At 45.9% G+C, this 16,525-nt stretch overlaps 1 protein-coding gene across 9 annotated transcripts in view; it reads right to left on the reverse strand.

The window, feature by feature from the left end:
• The window catches only part of MARCHF10 (membrane associated ring-CH-type finger 10), an 83,513-nt gene that overhangs the window by 12,473 nt on the left and 54,515 nt on the right, over nucleotides 1–16,525 (reverse strand). For all 9 annotated transcript variants that reach the window (XM_060645776.3, XM_081791086.1, XM_081791088.1 and 6 more), the window contains 3 exons: nucleotides 12,982–14,401; nucleotides 8,896–9,062; nucleotides 6,409–6,518 (listed from right to left, as the gene is read on the reverse strand). In XM_060645776.3, the coding sequence (XP_060501759.1) occupies nucleotides 6,409–6,518; nucleotides 8,896–9,062; nucleotides 12,982–14,401 (1,697 nt within the window). The remainder of the gene's footprint in view (nucleotides 1–6,408; nucleotides 6,519–8,895; nucleotides 9,063–12,981; nucleotides 14,402–16,525) is intronic.

Below are 16,525 nucleotides of genomic sequence, written 5' to 3' on the forward strand. Positions count from 1 at the left end.
AGGTGGCTGCGTGTGTCCAAGGACATCTGTCCGTGGCTGCGATGGAGCAAAGCCAGGCCTGTGCTTCAGAGCAATGACAGCCAGAGGCCCGCTGAGACCCTCCTGTGCAGCCGGGCAAAGAAGACAGCAGCACATCTCCATCACGCAGTGGGCGTGGGCCCCCAGAGCGGGCAGCCTGGGGCCATCGAGTGCTAAGACTTTGGGCAGAGTTTTAACCGGGCCTGACCCAAGTGACTCCAGTTATAAAAAGGGGAGAAGTAACCTCTATCCTGCCTGTTTCCCCAAGGTGTTTTTGGCAGAATGAGCTAATACAAGTGGACGTGGTATTTTGCAAAAAAAAATATCCTATGAGAGGCAGAGAGGAAAGATAGGACTCAGGGCAAGGACCACATGTGCCTGTTTGATCCTGTGCTCGTGCCTAGCCCTGGATATTTGGTGTGTGCTCAATAAATATATGCACAGATGAAAGAATGACAAAAATGTATGATTTTGGACCAGACAGTGGCCCATTTAGCCGTGTCTTTTGACCCTAGTCACTCCCAACTTGAATGTGCATCAGAATTACTGAAAGGGCCTTTTAAAACATAGCTGCTGGGGGTCACCTGGGTGGTTCAGTTGGTTAAGCATCTGACTCTTGATTTCAGCTCAGGTCCAGATCTCATTGTTCGTCGGATTGAGCCCAAGCCTAGCATCAGGCTCCGTGCTGATAGCATGGAGCCTGCCTGGGATTCTGTCTCCCTCTTTCTCTGCCCCTCCCCTGCCTCTGCTCATATGCAGTACACATGCTCTCTCGCTCTCTCACTCAAGATAAATAAATAAACTTAAAAAAAAAAAAAAAAGCAGTTGCTGGGCACCACCTCTCCCCCTCCCCCAGATTCTGATTCAGTGGGTCTGGTGGGTAGAGCCAAAGAATGTGTATTTCTAACAAGTTCCTAATTGATGCTGATGCTACTGGGGATCACCCGTCTTGGAGAACCACTGCTCTAAGCTATGGATCAACAATGTGGTCTGGGGATGTGCTCTGGTGGGAAGGAAGGAAGGAAGGGAAGGGAAGGGAAGTAGGGAGGGCGGAAGGAAGGGAAGGAAAGAAAGGGAACGAAGGAAAGGAAGGATGGGCAGACAGACACGAACTTCTCCAGTTGGAGACAGTACTCTCCATTTTGCCTCGGTGACCACCTCCCTTTATTATAATGATGCCTGCAGGATTCCGACCGTTTAATATGGGCCTGGCCTCTATGGCGTCTGAGTGTACAATCTGTGATCTAAACTGTGCTTCAGCCTGCTTTCTCCTGGCCCGTCTTGGAGTTTGGAATGTTAGTTCGAGCTCTATCTGGGGGGTTCTTCCTTGCACCCCAACACTGAGTGCCCCAGCCAGAGCCAGATCTGAGGCCTACTTCCCAGGTGAGGAACGTCACACAGGACTCCTCCTTCCTGGACAGCACCCACAGAGCGAATGGATGCTTCTTGGGCTTCCTTTTCAGGCATCCTTGAGTAAGGAGGGTGGGAGGGTTGAGCTATGATTGGGCCACCAGGTGCCAGTGGCCCCAAAGTGCTGAGTCCAGGTCCTAGGGCCCCCGCAGTTGTTTCCGCTTCACGGGGCCACTCTGCACACAGCCTGTAGGAGCTCCTAATCCAGCCACTAGAAGCCAAGTAACAAGCCTTGATGTACGGGGCCTACAGGAACCACCCAGTGTCCGAGGGATGGGGCATAATCACATTTCAATGCCCTGTTAAAACCCATGGGCAACATTCACTCTACTCCTACTCAGGTGCATCGAAGCAAACCAGGAAAACACTGGTCTAAGCCCCTCCACACCCTCAAAGCCATAGACAATGCTGACTGGACACCCAGTGGGCATGACTGCGATCTGGGATCAGATCTTGCGCCAGGTGTCTTTCTTTGATATCTCAGATTTTGCCTTCAAGGGCACGTGGATAGAGAGCTCACTCCTCTTTTTCCTTCCTGGTCTTAACTGTCTCTACCTCAGGGAATCTTTCTCTGGTCCTGAGAACGGGTCAGACCTCTTTGTGGCTGTTCCCAAGCTGCCTGCGCATCCCTCGTTGTGATGCTCCCACACTAGGGTTACCCTCCCTGTGCCCTTCCCGTTAGAAGGAAGTGACTGTGTTGGTCTTGGGCACCTCGGTGTCTCCAGCAGAGCATCTGATATACAATAGGCTCTCAATATGTGTTTTAAAAGTTAAACTTTTATGTGTATTTTGCCACACTTCAAAAAAAAAAAAATTTGATACCTGGGCCCATCCCAGATCAATTAAATCAGAATCTCTGGGGCCCAGCCTAGACACGAATACTTTAATAGGAAAATAAAAAGGCATGCAGCTAAATGTTAATTATAGGGGATTTTTGCATGTTTGTGATTTTTATAATTGAGGAAAAGCAAAAAAAAAAAACCAAAACCAAAACCAAAACCAAAAAACCCCAAAACCACCTAAAGAAAAAATGCATAAGATAATAAGTTAATTGTTAATTAGTGAGTTAGCAAGTTAGTTGAGGTCAAGTGAGACCCAGACTGGGCTGAAGTCAGTTCTAGGCTTCTTCTGGTTTTGATCTTTTCCTTGTATATGTCTGTTTTGGGGACCAGCTACCTCACGTCTCAACAAAGGAACTTGTTTGCCAGGAGTGAAGGGCACTGGGCATTGGTTAAGATGGCCAGAGGACCAAGGTTTGGGAGTCGGGAAAGGCCTGGACCTCAGGAGCCCGTGTAGACATAACAACTCCAAGGCCAGGCCAAGGGGCCTCCCCGGCTGGGGACGAGCCGAGAGCATATTATATCCTCCATATCTTTCTGTTCAACAATAGTTTCTTCCGCCTTGGTCCACGGAGTTTCTGAACTTGTCTAAGTCATGCTTCCCTACTGTCTCAAGTTTAACTCAGACTGTTGGCAAACAGACTCCATTAAATCCACGAGGGTCCATCAGAGCAGTCAGAACCATTGCGAAAGTGTGAGCCCGCAACTGTTTTCCACCTGCAGGTGAATACTGCGCGTTGGTTCCTGGGACTGTTGTTCACCCACCAGGGTGGGTCTGTCAGTCTGGTTTCCACCTGTGGTTATAATGAAGGGCATTTTCAAAAGGCTTTGATGGCCTGTCAGGTTCTTGCTGAAACTCATTTAAACTCTTTTCTGCTTCCATGTAGAGTAATCACTGTGCTGGGTATTTTCTGCTTTCCCCTCCAGATTCAGTTTCCACCCTGTGCTGTGACCTACACGCCGATCTCAATGGATCGCATTAACTAGACCCCCTTGTTCTCTGGCTTCCCGTTGGGTTTGGCCAATGGGAGGCCCTGGCAGGGGACCAGAGGGCGGGAGGAGAGGGAGGCCGGGTGGTTATTCTTCTTGTTCCCTCTCTGCTGGAGAGTGGTGTGGCAGTGGCTGCTTTCCGTTACTGAAGGTCACAGGCCATTGCGGACTCTCTCTCCTATACCTACAGGTCTCCTGATCCTGGTGGTTGCACCCTCCCCTTGTCACTTGAGGCCTAGGAATGGTCACGATGCCAGTCTCAGGATACTTCATCCTACCTTGTTGGTTTCTTTTCCTGCACATTTCTGCTCTTAGGTCAGCTCTCCTTACTCACCCCTGTTGAGGGTGCCTCAATCTCTTCCACCAAGATTCTGGCTAACACAGTGACTTCCACGGTTCTGGTTAGGACATGCTTGTAGATGCTTCTCTCCACTGGTAGGATGCAGTGAAGCCAAGGTTACGGGTATGACCCCTGCATGGGCTGGTTGGCTTTTTTCAGTGATGGACTCTAGCCTTGTCCTGGCGTGCTTAGCTGCCTCCCTCGAGTCCAGAGAGGTTGGGCATCTCTGGGGCTGTAACACAGTGGATCTCATTTCCTGAGCGCCTTCTCTGCACAGGTCCTGGATTAGGGGTTATCCTCAAGTCTTTTCCTACCTCCCATCCTGCGGGGTAGGAACTATCTCCTCCTTCCTACAGATGAGAGAACTAAGATCCCGAGAGCTCGTGTAGTTTCCCCGAGGTCACACAGCAACTGTGGGGAGGGGAATAGGGATTTAGGTTCACACCTTCATCAAAGCTGGTGTGCTCTTCGGTGGGGTAGGCTGCCTCTGGCTACGTGAGGGCAAACATTTTACTACAACTTGAAAAGTCTGCTGTGAGTGAGTGAATTCTACAAATACCAACGGTAAACCAACAGCGCACGGTGGTGGTAGGTGCTTTGCAGAGGGTGGACGATGCAGAAATACTTGGAACCAACAGGGGTCTTTACTAGACAAGGCAATCCCTTGGGCTGCACTGTGTGATGTCTGCAGACCGTTCTGGTAGCATTCCACATAACCTGGCCTTGTCTGGACATGTCCTTCTCAGGAAGTCCCACAGGTTCCATTTCCGGAAATAATCCTCCAAGATGACCACGTGGAACCTTCTGCACCCTGGCTGGCATCCTGATCTCAGGTGCTCACGGGCCCTGGTTCCCTTCAATAGTGTGGTTCCAGAATCACTTCTGTTTCTCATCTCAGTGCCTGGGGTTTGTGACCGAGTGATTCAAGACCCTCAGGCCTCAGAAAGGATGGACTCAAAATACATTTATTTCTCAGGAAATTCTTTCTTCCTTTTTTCCAAGTTTTCCAAGAAACTTCTTGGTTGTGCTATTCAAATATTTCCTTCTTATCAATAGTTTGTCCTTCTGTCTCGAAGCCTTAGGGTTTTAAAAAAGGTAACTAAACAATTGCCTAGACTCAGATGCAGCATTTTGACTCAGCTGTGCTTTTTTCCAAAAAACAAACAAACAAACAAACAAAAAGGTCTGGGCACAGGCTAATGATTTAAAAGTCAAAGGGACTCCTCTGAAGAATGACATTTTAGTTACTAACAATGATTTTATAGTTTTAAAGTAATGTGCTTTACAGTTATGGTTATTAATCCTTTTTTTTTCCTAATCATGTTAAATCATAATGGTAATGATTATTTTCATTTGATAAATACTTACTGACTGCTTATTACATGCAAGGCACCTTGTAGATAAACATCACCCGATGGAAATACAATGTGAGTCACAGATGCAACCCCGGTATGTAACTTGATTCTTCCCAGTAGCCACATTAAAGAAGTGAAAAGACACTGGTGAAATTAATTTTAATAGTATGTTTTATTTAGCCCCGTATATTCAAAATATTATTTCAACATTTAATTAATATAAAATTATTTATGTGATATTTTGCCTTTTTTAATACTGAGTCTTTGAAATTCCGTGTGCATTTGACACAGCACATCTTTCTTTTTAATTTTTTTTTTTTTTTAATTTTAGAGAGGGGTGGAGCAAGGGAGGGGCAGAGGGAGAGAGAGAAAGAGAGAGAGAGAGACAATCTCAGGGAGGCTAGCGTGAAGCCCTACGTAGAGCTCGATCTCATAACCCTGGGATCATGACCTGAGCCGAAATCAAGAGTCAGATCTCAACCGACTGAGCCACCCAGGTGCCCCTCACATAGCACATCTTGAGTGGCAGTAGCTACTTGTTCATTAGCCACATGTGGCTTGTGGCTGCCATATTGGACAGTGTAGTTCTAAGGAAAAAGATCGTTTGCCTGAGAACTGAACAGTTAACTATTATTCTGAGCACGGATCACCTTCCCACATAAGGTTACCTAGCTTTTTCTTTCTTTCTTTCTTTTTTTTTTTTTTTTTAAATTTTTTAACATTTATTCATTTTTGAAAGGCAGAGAGAGACAGAGCGCGAACGGGGGAGGGGCAGAGAGAGAGGGAGACACGGAAACAGAAGCAGGCTGCAGGCTCCGAGCTGTCAGCACAGAGCCTGATGCAGGGCTCGAACTCACGGACCGTGAGATCACGATCTGAGCCGAAGTCGGCCGCTTAACCGACTGAGCCACCCAGGCGCCCCGCTAGCTTTTTCACAGTATTAGAATTGCAACCCAAATGCCCCAGGAGAATTAATTCACCAGGTGTTAAAAAGCACACACTAGGTGCTTACTACCTGTTAATAAACAGTAAAGCAGTTTCTTATTACGCTAGAGTTACTTGTTATGTAAATTAGGGACCATTTTTTCCAAGACCCTGATTTTTTTTTTTCCTTGTCGCTATTAAATTTAAATTACTTCAGCAAATCGGGGCATGGAGCTTGCCAGAGTATTCCTGTTTCTGTGTCCAGTCGGCTACTCTGGCTTCCTACTTTTGCCCCTGACAACAGCGGGACCTCAACCCCAGGTGACCAAGACTTTGAACCCTCCCGACGGTCTGATTTAGTAGCAGACCTTCTTGGAGCCGCGAGTGGGGGGGGGGGGGGGGAGCATTCCCAGAATCACGCCATGCACAGGCCTAATACCGTCCCTTTATCAGGGAAAGCATGTCTTCCTACCATGCGCCGCCTCTAACTGACTTTGACCCGTGGAAGCAGATTGGCGTGAGTGTCTCTTACCCGGGATTGCTGGTGTTTGTGGTAGAAGTCGGTCACGTTAAAATCATCCAGATCGACCAGCAGGTCTTGCTTACACATTTCGCAGGTCTTTGCGGCACCTAGATCCGCTCCTGAAATTAAAGAATTCTTTGTTACATGTAGCCCTGGGTCTCTCTGTGCTGACATTTTGGGAGTGAACTTGTGTCTGTTATGAATTCTGAGTTTCAGTGACCTTTTTAAAGCCAGCCATTGTCTGTAGAAAAGGACCTTGAATCTGAGATCTGGAAAATTTCCTTCGTAATCGTTTTCATTATTATGTACGCAAGCTTTGTATACATGAAATTCTCGTGACTTTTAAATAGGCCTTGCTTTCTGTTTAAATATAAACACACTGCTTCATAAAATTGGAGTTGCTACATGGAGGCAGAGAATCTGTAACATAGGTGTTTGCCAAAAGAGTGAAGATTGGCCTATGTTGTTGTTTTTGTTGTTGTTGTTGTTTTTCTGACAGACATAACACAGGTCCAAGCAAATAAATGAGGACCACATTGATGGCAGAAGCTATTCTCAGTCTGTGGCCTAAAAATCTGCCTTTACTCTCACCCAGGTGACTTCCCTCCTGAGGGGGTGAGGGAGCCGGGGGCCACGTATGGGAACTAGCACGGCAGTATCTCCGGCCAGCCCCTGAGACTGAGCTCAGCCTCATCTGGGAAAAGAAACATGAGAAGCCTTCCTTTGTTGCTGTGGGGTTGTTGGTTTTTTTAATTTTTTTTTTTTTTTAACATGCATTCTAGATCAGCATTTTTTCTCCGCTTATCCTGGTCCCCAAAGCAAAAATGGAAGATGCAGAACTGTGCTGTGTTGAGGCAAACGCTATGCCCAGCGTCTTTTCCCGGCACGTAGGTGCTGCAGTTTTGCTAATGATGTCCTGGTGTTTATTTTTATGCATTAGAAACTAGAGGCCTGGTTAGTTACCTGCATTTATTTGGGAAAGGTAGGGTTGGTGCAGTTTTATACCCCAGTTCTACTCTGCCTCAATGGGGACGTAAAGAAATAGTAAATGGTAGAGAACGTCAAAAGACAAGGATGAATGGTGATCCCGTGTCTGCATTTTGTTTGCTTGATTTTTTTTTTTTAGGGCCTCTCGGTAATGCTTTAGGCTACTGAGTGTCCCATGTGCCTCTGATCTTGATGGCGCTCAACACACCCCTACTGATGCTGGCGTTTTACAAGCAGTTAGCAGCGTTTTCATTGCACATTTCATGAGTGATCTTTTCCTGTGCTAGATGTTTAATTGGCCCAAATTTGTGGTAAGATAAAACACTGCATGACAGGGTCATTAGCGGCCAAGATCCCCGTTTCCTCCCCGTCTGAAGGACTGAGTACCAAGCTCGCTACGTGGAGATGTGTTTAAGCAGCTTGGATGATGGGCCCAGGTTTGTTTCCCTTGCTCGGGAAAATGCAGAAGGTGGACAGGGGATCAGGGAGGAGACGGTTAATGTGATCGGCCCACGGTTCCTGCCTCTTTCTCTGGAGGGGACGTGGCCACTCCCTATGGGGACAGGATAAAGCTCTTAAGTCTCCCAGGCTGCCTGAAAGAGTGATAACCAAGGAGGAAAACACGGAAGAGAAGAGAACTAGGATCCAGCTATGGGGTAAAAGGTTTTCAGGGAGTTGTCTCTGAAAGACATAGCAGCTATTTTGTAATGGGTTCTTTGCATTGCCGTTTCCTGTTTTGGGTTTTTTGTTTGTTTTTGTTTGTTTATTTTGTTTTGGTTTGTTTGTTTGTTTTTGGTTGTTGTTATTCAAGTTGCCCTTCTTCCTCAAACCATGTTTTAAAGAAACCCCCTGTTTTCTGCCAAGAAAACCACAGCTGACCTCCCCATGTGGCCGTATTTAGGTTATAACCTCCCCAGGGAGTTGAGAAAGGGCTTCACATTCAGTTACAAGATCTGCAAAAGACAGAGCTGACAAAGCCAGCACGCGGAAATCTCTTTACCTAATACGGTTCTAGAAAATTAGATCAGCGCTCTTTCCCTGCCCCTACTGCCAAAACGCAGCTTTGCTCAGTTTCTTAGGTGACACCCTCCTTCCCCCGCAAATAAAAGGAAGCAGAACTGCTTTTGCCAGGTGTCTATTAGCAGGCATGGCTGCTGTGTGCTTTTGCTGAGGTGCAACCACTGACCTATTTCAGTTTCCTTCCTCCTGGGAGGGAATCTTAGCATCTCTGCTCAGGCTCAAGCGGGGTAGGATTTAATAGCATCGCCAAGATTCTTCTCTCAGACTTGGAAAACAAATTCATTTCTCTCCCATAATTTAAAGGCAGCATTTAGACCCGCTACTATCCATCAGCGCTGTGAGCAAGAGTCCTGGGGTCAGGGGCCATGGTTCTTCTGGCTACTGCTTAGGAGGAGAGGGGACAGTTGTCCAGGCTCGGAGTCCCGCACGGTGGTGTCTCATATTAATTATATGTTGGCTCACGTTTTCCGCTTCTCCTTCCCCACCCACCTGATGTTATTTTCACTTTCAGCCACTTTTTCAGGCACTCCTGATGAACAAACCGCAGGCTTCCCACACAGCCGCAAGGCTCCAGGAGGGGGTTGGTTGGGGAACCCCCGGCTATCTGACAGATGCGACACAAGTCTCCCTCCTCCTCTGAGTCCTCCTCCAGGAGACTAAATGGAAAACAAGCCCTGGTGAGCAGGGGTCTGCACAGTTGCAGTGTCTACAAACTACAAATACCACGTCCCGGGATGTTCAAGGGGGAGGCCCCCCCCCAGGACTCCCCAGGCCCACCCCCTGCTCCCTCCCACCCTGCTGAAACTTCTTCCGGGTTACTGATAGCAGGTGCACAAAGTCTTGTGTCAGGCTCCTCTGAAGCTAGTGGTACGTGTGAGCTGACCAGGAGAACCAGCAGTGCCTCCATAAATCTAGAGGCGTGGGACAGGGCTACAGAGGAAAGTCATGGAAAGGGCTGGGCGCCCCTCCCCCTGTCGTGGCCACTGTGAGGGAGTTGGCGGTGTGGCTTGTTGTTGAGTACGTGGGATTTGCAGGCAGGGGGCCTGGGTTTGAGGCTTGCCTCTGAAACGTGTGGGTTTGGTGACTCTGGACCAGTTCTCGAAGCTTCTCAGGTCTCTGTTTCCTCACGTATAAAGCCATGTGGTGCCAATACCACCACTACTTATCTAACAGGGTCTTGGGCAGCCTGGATGCCATGATGGCGGTGTCACCGCTCTGCAAAGTGCATCGAGAGCCTGGCAAAGTATTTGCACATAGAGACCCCTCGCTAGATGTCGTTTGGGATGATGATGAACCAATGAACCTGGATGTGAATTCACCAATAGCATAACACTTGCCAAGAAATTTTGCCAACATTCCAGAATGTAAGCTGCTGGGATCTGATAAAGATGGAATTAGTGAAAACGTAAGCAGATATGTTTGTGTCTAATCGACGGGGAGTGAAGACTAGCTGGTTGATGTTCATGTTGGGAGGCCCTTGGGAAGTCTATGGCTTGTTCTTTAGAATCCTCATGGCCTGGGGACTGTCTGGTCAAGGAAAGGAAACTGGCTAGAGACTCAAATCAAAGGAGAGGAAGAAATGGGCATTGCTCTGGAGATAGAAGTGTGTGCTGAGTTTCTGAAGAGACCTTCCTCCCCAGGAAACAGAAGTCATGAAAAGGAACCGAATTATAGTTTTCTATTATGGGCACAAACAAAAGAGGAGATAACTCATATTTTTTAAAGACTCAGTATCTCTAAGATGTCAGTTCTCCCCAGAATAATCTACAGATTCAATGCAGTTTCAGTGAAAATCCCAACAAGCTGATTCTGAAACGTGTATAGCCCAGGACTCTTAAGGAACAAAGTGGGGAGGCCTACCAAAGGGCACCACTGGCTACCAAAACTTATAAAAGCCACAGACATTAAGGTGACGTGGTATTGGATTAGGGAAAAACAGAAAGGAACAGGCCAGAATAGAGAGCTCTGAAGCAGACTCGTACATTTATAGTTATAAGACAGAGGTGTCCCTTCAGTTGAGCAAGGAAAGATCTTGGGACAGTTGGGCATTCACAAAGCATACCTCACATCACATATTAAACATTACTTCACATTTAAGACCAAAATCCATTTCACACTAAGTCCTAAGTGTTCAAAGTGAAACTGTACAGATTTTAGAAAAAAATAGGAAGAATATCTTTAAAACAATTTTTTAAAAATGTTTATTTATTTTTGAGAAAGAGAGAGAGACAGAGCGTGAGTGGAAGGGGGGCAGAGAGAGGAAGACACAGGATCCGAAGCGGGCTCCAGGCTCTGAGCTCCAGAGCCCAATGTGGGGCTCGAACTCATGAACCACAAGATCATGATCTGAGTCAAAGTCACTCAACCTATTGAGCCACCCAGGTGCCCCAAATAGATAGAACATGTTAATGGCCTTCAGTTAGTAAAGGATTTCTTCATCAAGATAACAAGATACAAATCACAATCCATAAAGATGGATATATTTGCCTCCATTAAAATTAAAAATTTATTTTCATTAAAAGACATCAAGAGGGGGCCCTGGCTGGCTCAGTCAGAGGAGTATGCGGCTCTTGGTCTCAGGGTTGTGAGTTCAAGCCCCACGTTGGGTGTAGAGATTACATAAATAAATAAATAAATAAATAAATAAATAAATAAAAAAAATCAAAGGAATGAGAAATACAATGCAAGAATGGTTTCCTGGGGGCAGAAAGGATATTGGGAGGGGGTAGATGAGATAGGGTGGGTGAGGGGCTCAAGGGCTCCAGTAAAGTTCTATTAGCTGGAAGGTAGGCACAGGGATATCTGGGTTTTGCCTTATTTCGAATTCTCTAATTATTTGTATGCATTAAAGTAACTAAGGGAAAAATTTTTAAAGAGTATAAGTGGCATTGGGAAATGGGCTTGAAATATTTAAATGAGGCATATTATAAAATATGAGCCAATGCTTACTAAAAATTGCATTTATATGCAAAGATAAAAGATGGGAAGCAAAGTTATTTTATAGTGCTTATCTCTGGATTATAGGATTACAGGTGATTTTTCTTTTAAGTTTATATTTTTCATACTTCCTAGAATGAACATTTTTGCGGTAAACAGAAAAGCATAAGGTTTATTACATACAGAAAGAAAAAGGGTGTCTGATAGGCGAAGTACATAACTCATAGCTGTTTAATGCATTGCCATGCCGAGACGTGGATGTATTTTTAAAAGAAATCATTTTTAGCTCCAAGGCATCACTTTGGGATGGTGGAAGACCAGACTCCTGACAAGTGGGTCTGAAGCTGTATTTTTGGACAGGTGTAGATGGGTGAGTGTGAGGCCTTTTGGCCCTTAACCATGAGTCGGTCTGCTGGTAGCTCGTATAATAGGGAAAGGAAAATTGGGGTGCCTGGGTGGCTTAGTCGGTTAAGTGTCCAACTTTGGCTCAGGTCATGATCTCGTGGTTTGTGAGTTCGAGCCCCCCGTCAGGCTCTGGGCTGACGGCTCAGAGCCTGGATTCTGTGTCTCCTTCTCTCTCAGCCCCTCCTCTGCTCATGCTCTGTCTCTCAAAAATAAATAAATAAATATTAAAAAAATAAATAAATATGGAAAGGAAAAGGTACTAATAGGAGAGTGACTTAACTCCTGGAGTTGGATAACAGACCTCAAGGAGTAGTAGGTGTGTGTCCTGTGTCCTCTCTTACCCTCTGCATTCTAATTCATTGCCTTAGAATTTCCCCACTTACAATGAATATCAATAGATAACTAACGGCTGAAATGGGCCATACTAACGTACACAAAGGCGGCTTGCATTCACAGAATGCGTTTCCTGATCAGTAAGCCAACATCAGGGTGTGGTAACACCTATGTAAAGGAAACAGAATCCTGACACGGTATCTAATGATGGCTTTAAAAAGTATCAAATTTCATATATTGTGGATGTTGTGAAATATCCCCACATCATCTTACAAGACAGGGAAGATCAAAGGAAAGGGCAATCCAGAAAAAAGACCTGTTTCTCTCTCATGCGTGAGAAAGAACACATAAAATGGAAGCTGTGGTTACCCCAGCGTAGCCCTTCGGAGAACCGAGGTAACCATGGTAACGGTTTGGGACAGGCCTTTTGGTTGGAAAGATTCAAATTCTAGAACTGTTGGCTGGATTTGCACAAAGTCCCATGAGGGAGAGCTGGTGAACTTCAAGTGTGGAGTGGCTCACTCTCTGGGGAGATAGCAACCTTTTCGTAAAAGATCCTGGTTCCTAATTGCCCATGAGAAGAGCTAGCCCTATGTAGCAGTCAAAAATCCCTTATGTCTAGCAAACTTGCCTTCCTTAAAGTTATGGTATTTGGGGAAAAAAAACATTTGGGGAATACTGGAGAGATTGAGCTGGAACACCAAAATTTTCCTCATAGATACACACATTTTAAGAGCAACAAAATAGATAATGTTGTCGATAAAAGCAATCATTAAAATGTCAAGGAAGGGCCTACTTAGGATTTAAAATTCCCATGATGCTCTAATGAAGGCAGTGCTTATTTCTACCTGGAAAAATGGAATAAAAAAGTATATGCATATCATTATGAAAATTCCTCACCTTTCTTGCAGTTTCTTGAGTTTCTCAGAGTCTGCCTTTATCTTATTGGCTTCCTTTTCATCTGTGAAAGCAGAGACTGCCATTCTGTTCCCGTTATCACTTTGATTTGGGAAATCAGAGACCGCGAAGAAAGTAAAAGGCGTATTTTCTTGCAGGGACCCAGGCACGTGCAAATGGCCTTGTAAGTTCATTCTGGATGGTGAGGAGCTAGAAGACTCCCCCAAGGACAAGTTGCTTTGAGGATTTAGTAAGAGCTCTTCCGTATATTCTAGAGCCCCCTGGGATGGGTTCGTCAAAGGAATATCTTCTGCTCCCCTGACATCAAATTCATGTGCACTATTTACTGGAAAATAACCGTGGTTCTCAGCACTGGCGAGTGGATTCCTATTTCTAATAGGGGACAATGGTCGGCGAACATTAAACCTTGAATTTCCCTCTGAGTCTGAACTGTGAATAAATGTAGACGACGTCGACAAGTCTACTGGAATATCATCTCTCGTGGCAGAATGCATTAGTGATCCAGGAGTGTTATAAGATAAACTCACTGGTGATCTTGGAGCTGTTGGTCTACCAGAAAGAAAACAGTCAAGAGAATTACTAGAACTGCTTAAGTAGGCATGCCAATCTCTTTCATAATCACGGATACCAGGCCTGTCTTCCGTGGAGGTACAGTCTCTAAATCCATTTTCAGCATTGAGGTCATCATCTAGACTAGCTGTGGATTTGGTGTCCCATGAAGGAAAGGTGCTTTTCTCATGTTCACTGTCACCACTGTCATTCCCATTAGGAGAACCTCCACCAGGTGGCTTGAGGTCTTGAAACACCCTTGGCCCCACAGGAAGCTGCTCTGTCACTGGTTCCATTGCATTGCTCATTCTTAATGAGCCACGACTGGACTCAGTTCTTCTTACCGAATTTGCTCTGCAATTTTCAGGACCTTCTTCAAAATTTTTACTTTTGGCCTGAGTGGCCGACGTCCCAAGAAATCGACTTCTCTTATGACTGGGAGGAGAACGAGGCCGGTGCATACCAACCAACAAAAGTTCTTCCTCTATGAGGGTCTCCTCCTCAGTGTCATCATTTTCTTCTCCAGGGTTTAATGATAAAATGGAATAAAAATCTTCATCTCTGAACCTAAATGGTGCCCTTCTTGACCCTCCCATGGTGGTGGTTAGGAGTGGTGGCCCCAAGGACTCACTCGACACTTGAGGGCTGTTTGTTCCTAGGAAGGCCTGAGATAGGCCTGAATGCGGCTCATTCTGAGAAAGAACACTTGAGTCTCCTTTTTTGGCTCTCTCAGAGGTATTCTCAGTCATAGTCATTAGCTGTGAAGATGGGACTAAGTGTCTTCTCTCTCGAGTTGGCCTCTTCAGCTTGGTGCCACTGGCCCACACTGGGCCCTCTTGTTGAACTATTGGATCTGCATGGAGAAAAGACAAGTTTATCATTCTTCTATAGGTGCTCATGGATGAAAGAGCTCGAACACTAAGAGTGAGAGTCCCTCAAGGAAACAAGCAAGCCTAGAGAAGGAAATCTGCATGGTTAAAACGGCCGGAGGTACAGAAGCAGGACAGTAGAGGTAGCTTCATTTTATGCTTCTGGAGTCTTCTTTGTACATTTTGTGGAGCTCGGGCTGGTTCTGGGGCGACAGGGTGACCCTGAGGATACAGGTCTTTTTTTTGTGGAAGCTTTGGGAAGACTGTCCAGCCCAGGTCAGTCAGGGCCGATTACGGGGAAATCTCTCAAATGCTAGTTTTCATAACAGTGTTTGTGGATAAGGAAAACCAGCACTCCAGGAATGGCTTCTACAAAAACCACCAGTGCCTTTTCATCTGGATTCATTCAACACGCATTTATGACACTCCTGCACCACACACAGCTTTAAAAAATCTTGAGAAAATATAATCTACCTGGGCAGATTGGGAGGAAGGCTCTAGAAGCTGGTGTCCAGTTACCCTGATGACTTGGGTTACATTTAGTGCTTAGTGCAATAAAAATTACAACTCTCTCATGACATCATTACCTTCTCTTTGTCACTAGCTCCCAGTCGATTTGTAACCTCGAGTAATAATAGAATTCCTCCCCTGCCCCCTGATTCTAAATTATGAAGAGATGTATGGAGAAGAGGAGGCAGAGTGCCCAAATGGGTAGCAGTTTCTAGTGGTGAAGTCACTTGGTCAAAACTTGCCTTACAAAAATAACGACTAAGCATACCTTACTGCGGGCTTATACTGAATGGGCCAGGCACCATACTAACTTTATTACATACACACATTTTGCCTCAGAATCCTAGGAAATAGGTGCCACAATGACACCACTTTATGATTGAGGGCACCAAGGCTTAGGTCACAAAACTTACCCAAGGTCACGTTTCTAGGAAGTCAGGGTGTGATCATTCAAACTCAAGCCCGCCTGACACTATGGTTTGTGTTCTTAACCCCGACCCTGTGTGCCCCTTAAGAAAATGGCTGGACTTCCAATTTCCTTGTGAAAATGAGTATCCGTTTAATTCATTGTGATGTGCATGTACTGTTCAGGATTTTTTTTTTTTTTTTTAACCCTCTCAGTGCAGATAGGACACTGAAAGTACTTACTTCTCTGATCCCACTTCTCTTGGTTTCCTCCTGGCATCAGCCTCCTCCCGGCCCCACCCCCCCACCTCCCCTGTGCTATCCTGCAGGATCTGGTCCTTATCATTTACTTTCCAGAGCCGTTCGCCCCCTAGAGTGGACAGGACTCCACGGGTTTGGAAAGGCCTGTGTGGTAATAGCTCAGGCAAGTGAAATGCAAATCCGCAGAGCCTCCGTCCCAGCCAAGGGCCAAGTCAATACTGACTCACTTTAATTGAGGGCCTCCTGGGAGCACCAGCTTCTAAAGTCCTAATACTCTCTAAGCCTCTTTTATTGTTAACTGCATGGGACACTCAGCGACTCAGTGTGAATTTTTACTCATCAGCTCTTCTAGAAATCAGTTAAGCTCTCCCAATCAGGCCCCTCGCGGGTTTTATAAACCCCAATAAGAGATATATCAGTGATTCCAGGAAGCTCTGAGCATCTGGCTGTATGTGTATTAGGAGTAGAGCTGGTATGCCCACTCAGATCCCGTTTGGGGGGACAAATTCTTCTAAGTGACCAACTGAATTCTCTTGATTTTTTTTTTTTTTTTTTTTTGAGAAAAAAAAAAAGTGATACAGAAGATTCAGAAATGCAGGCTCCGGTCGATTGCTTTTCATTTTGAATCCAATGAAGCACCGTGGAGATTAGCTAACAAGTTGCTGGAACCTGAATCTTCAGGTCTGTCCCTGAACACACAGCTGTCCCTCTGCCCTGAGCCAGTTCAGTCTGGGCTTCAGGAGACACCTGAGCAAAATGATCGGCCAGGACAACTTTTGCAAATCAGAACTGGACACTCAACAGGAACCACAAGCTTATTTCAAGGAAGCCAGAGAGCTGTCGCCCAGCAACACTGGCTTCTGAATGCTGCAAGGCAGCTCCTGTGTATCCCAAAACACCCCAGGGAATGCGTCTTCACTCTCCTTGTCACC

The sequence above is a fragment of the Panthera onca genome, chromosome E1, assembly GCF_046562875.1.
Source record: "Panthera onca isolate mPanOnc1 chromosome E1, mPanOnc1 haplotype 2, whole genome shotgun sequence".
Lineage (NCBI taxonomy): Eukaryota > Metazoa > Chordata > Mammalia > Carnivora > Felidae > Panthera > Panthera onca.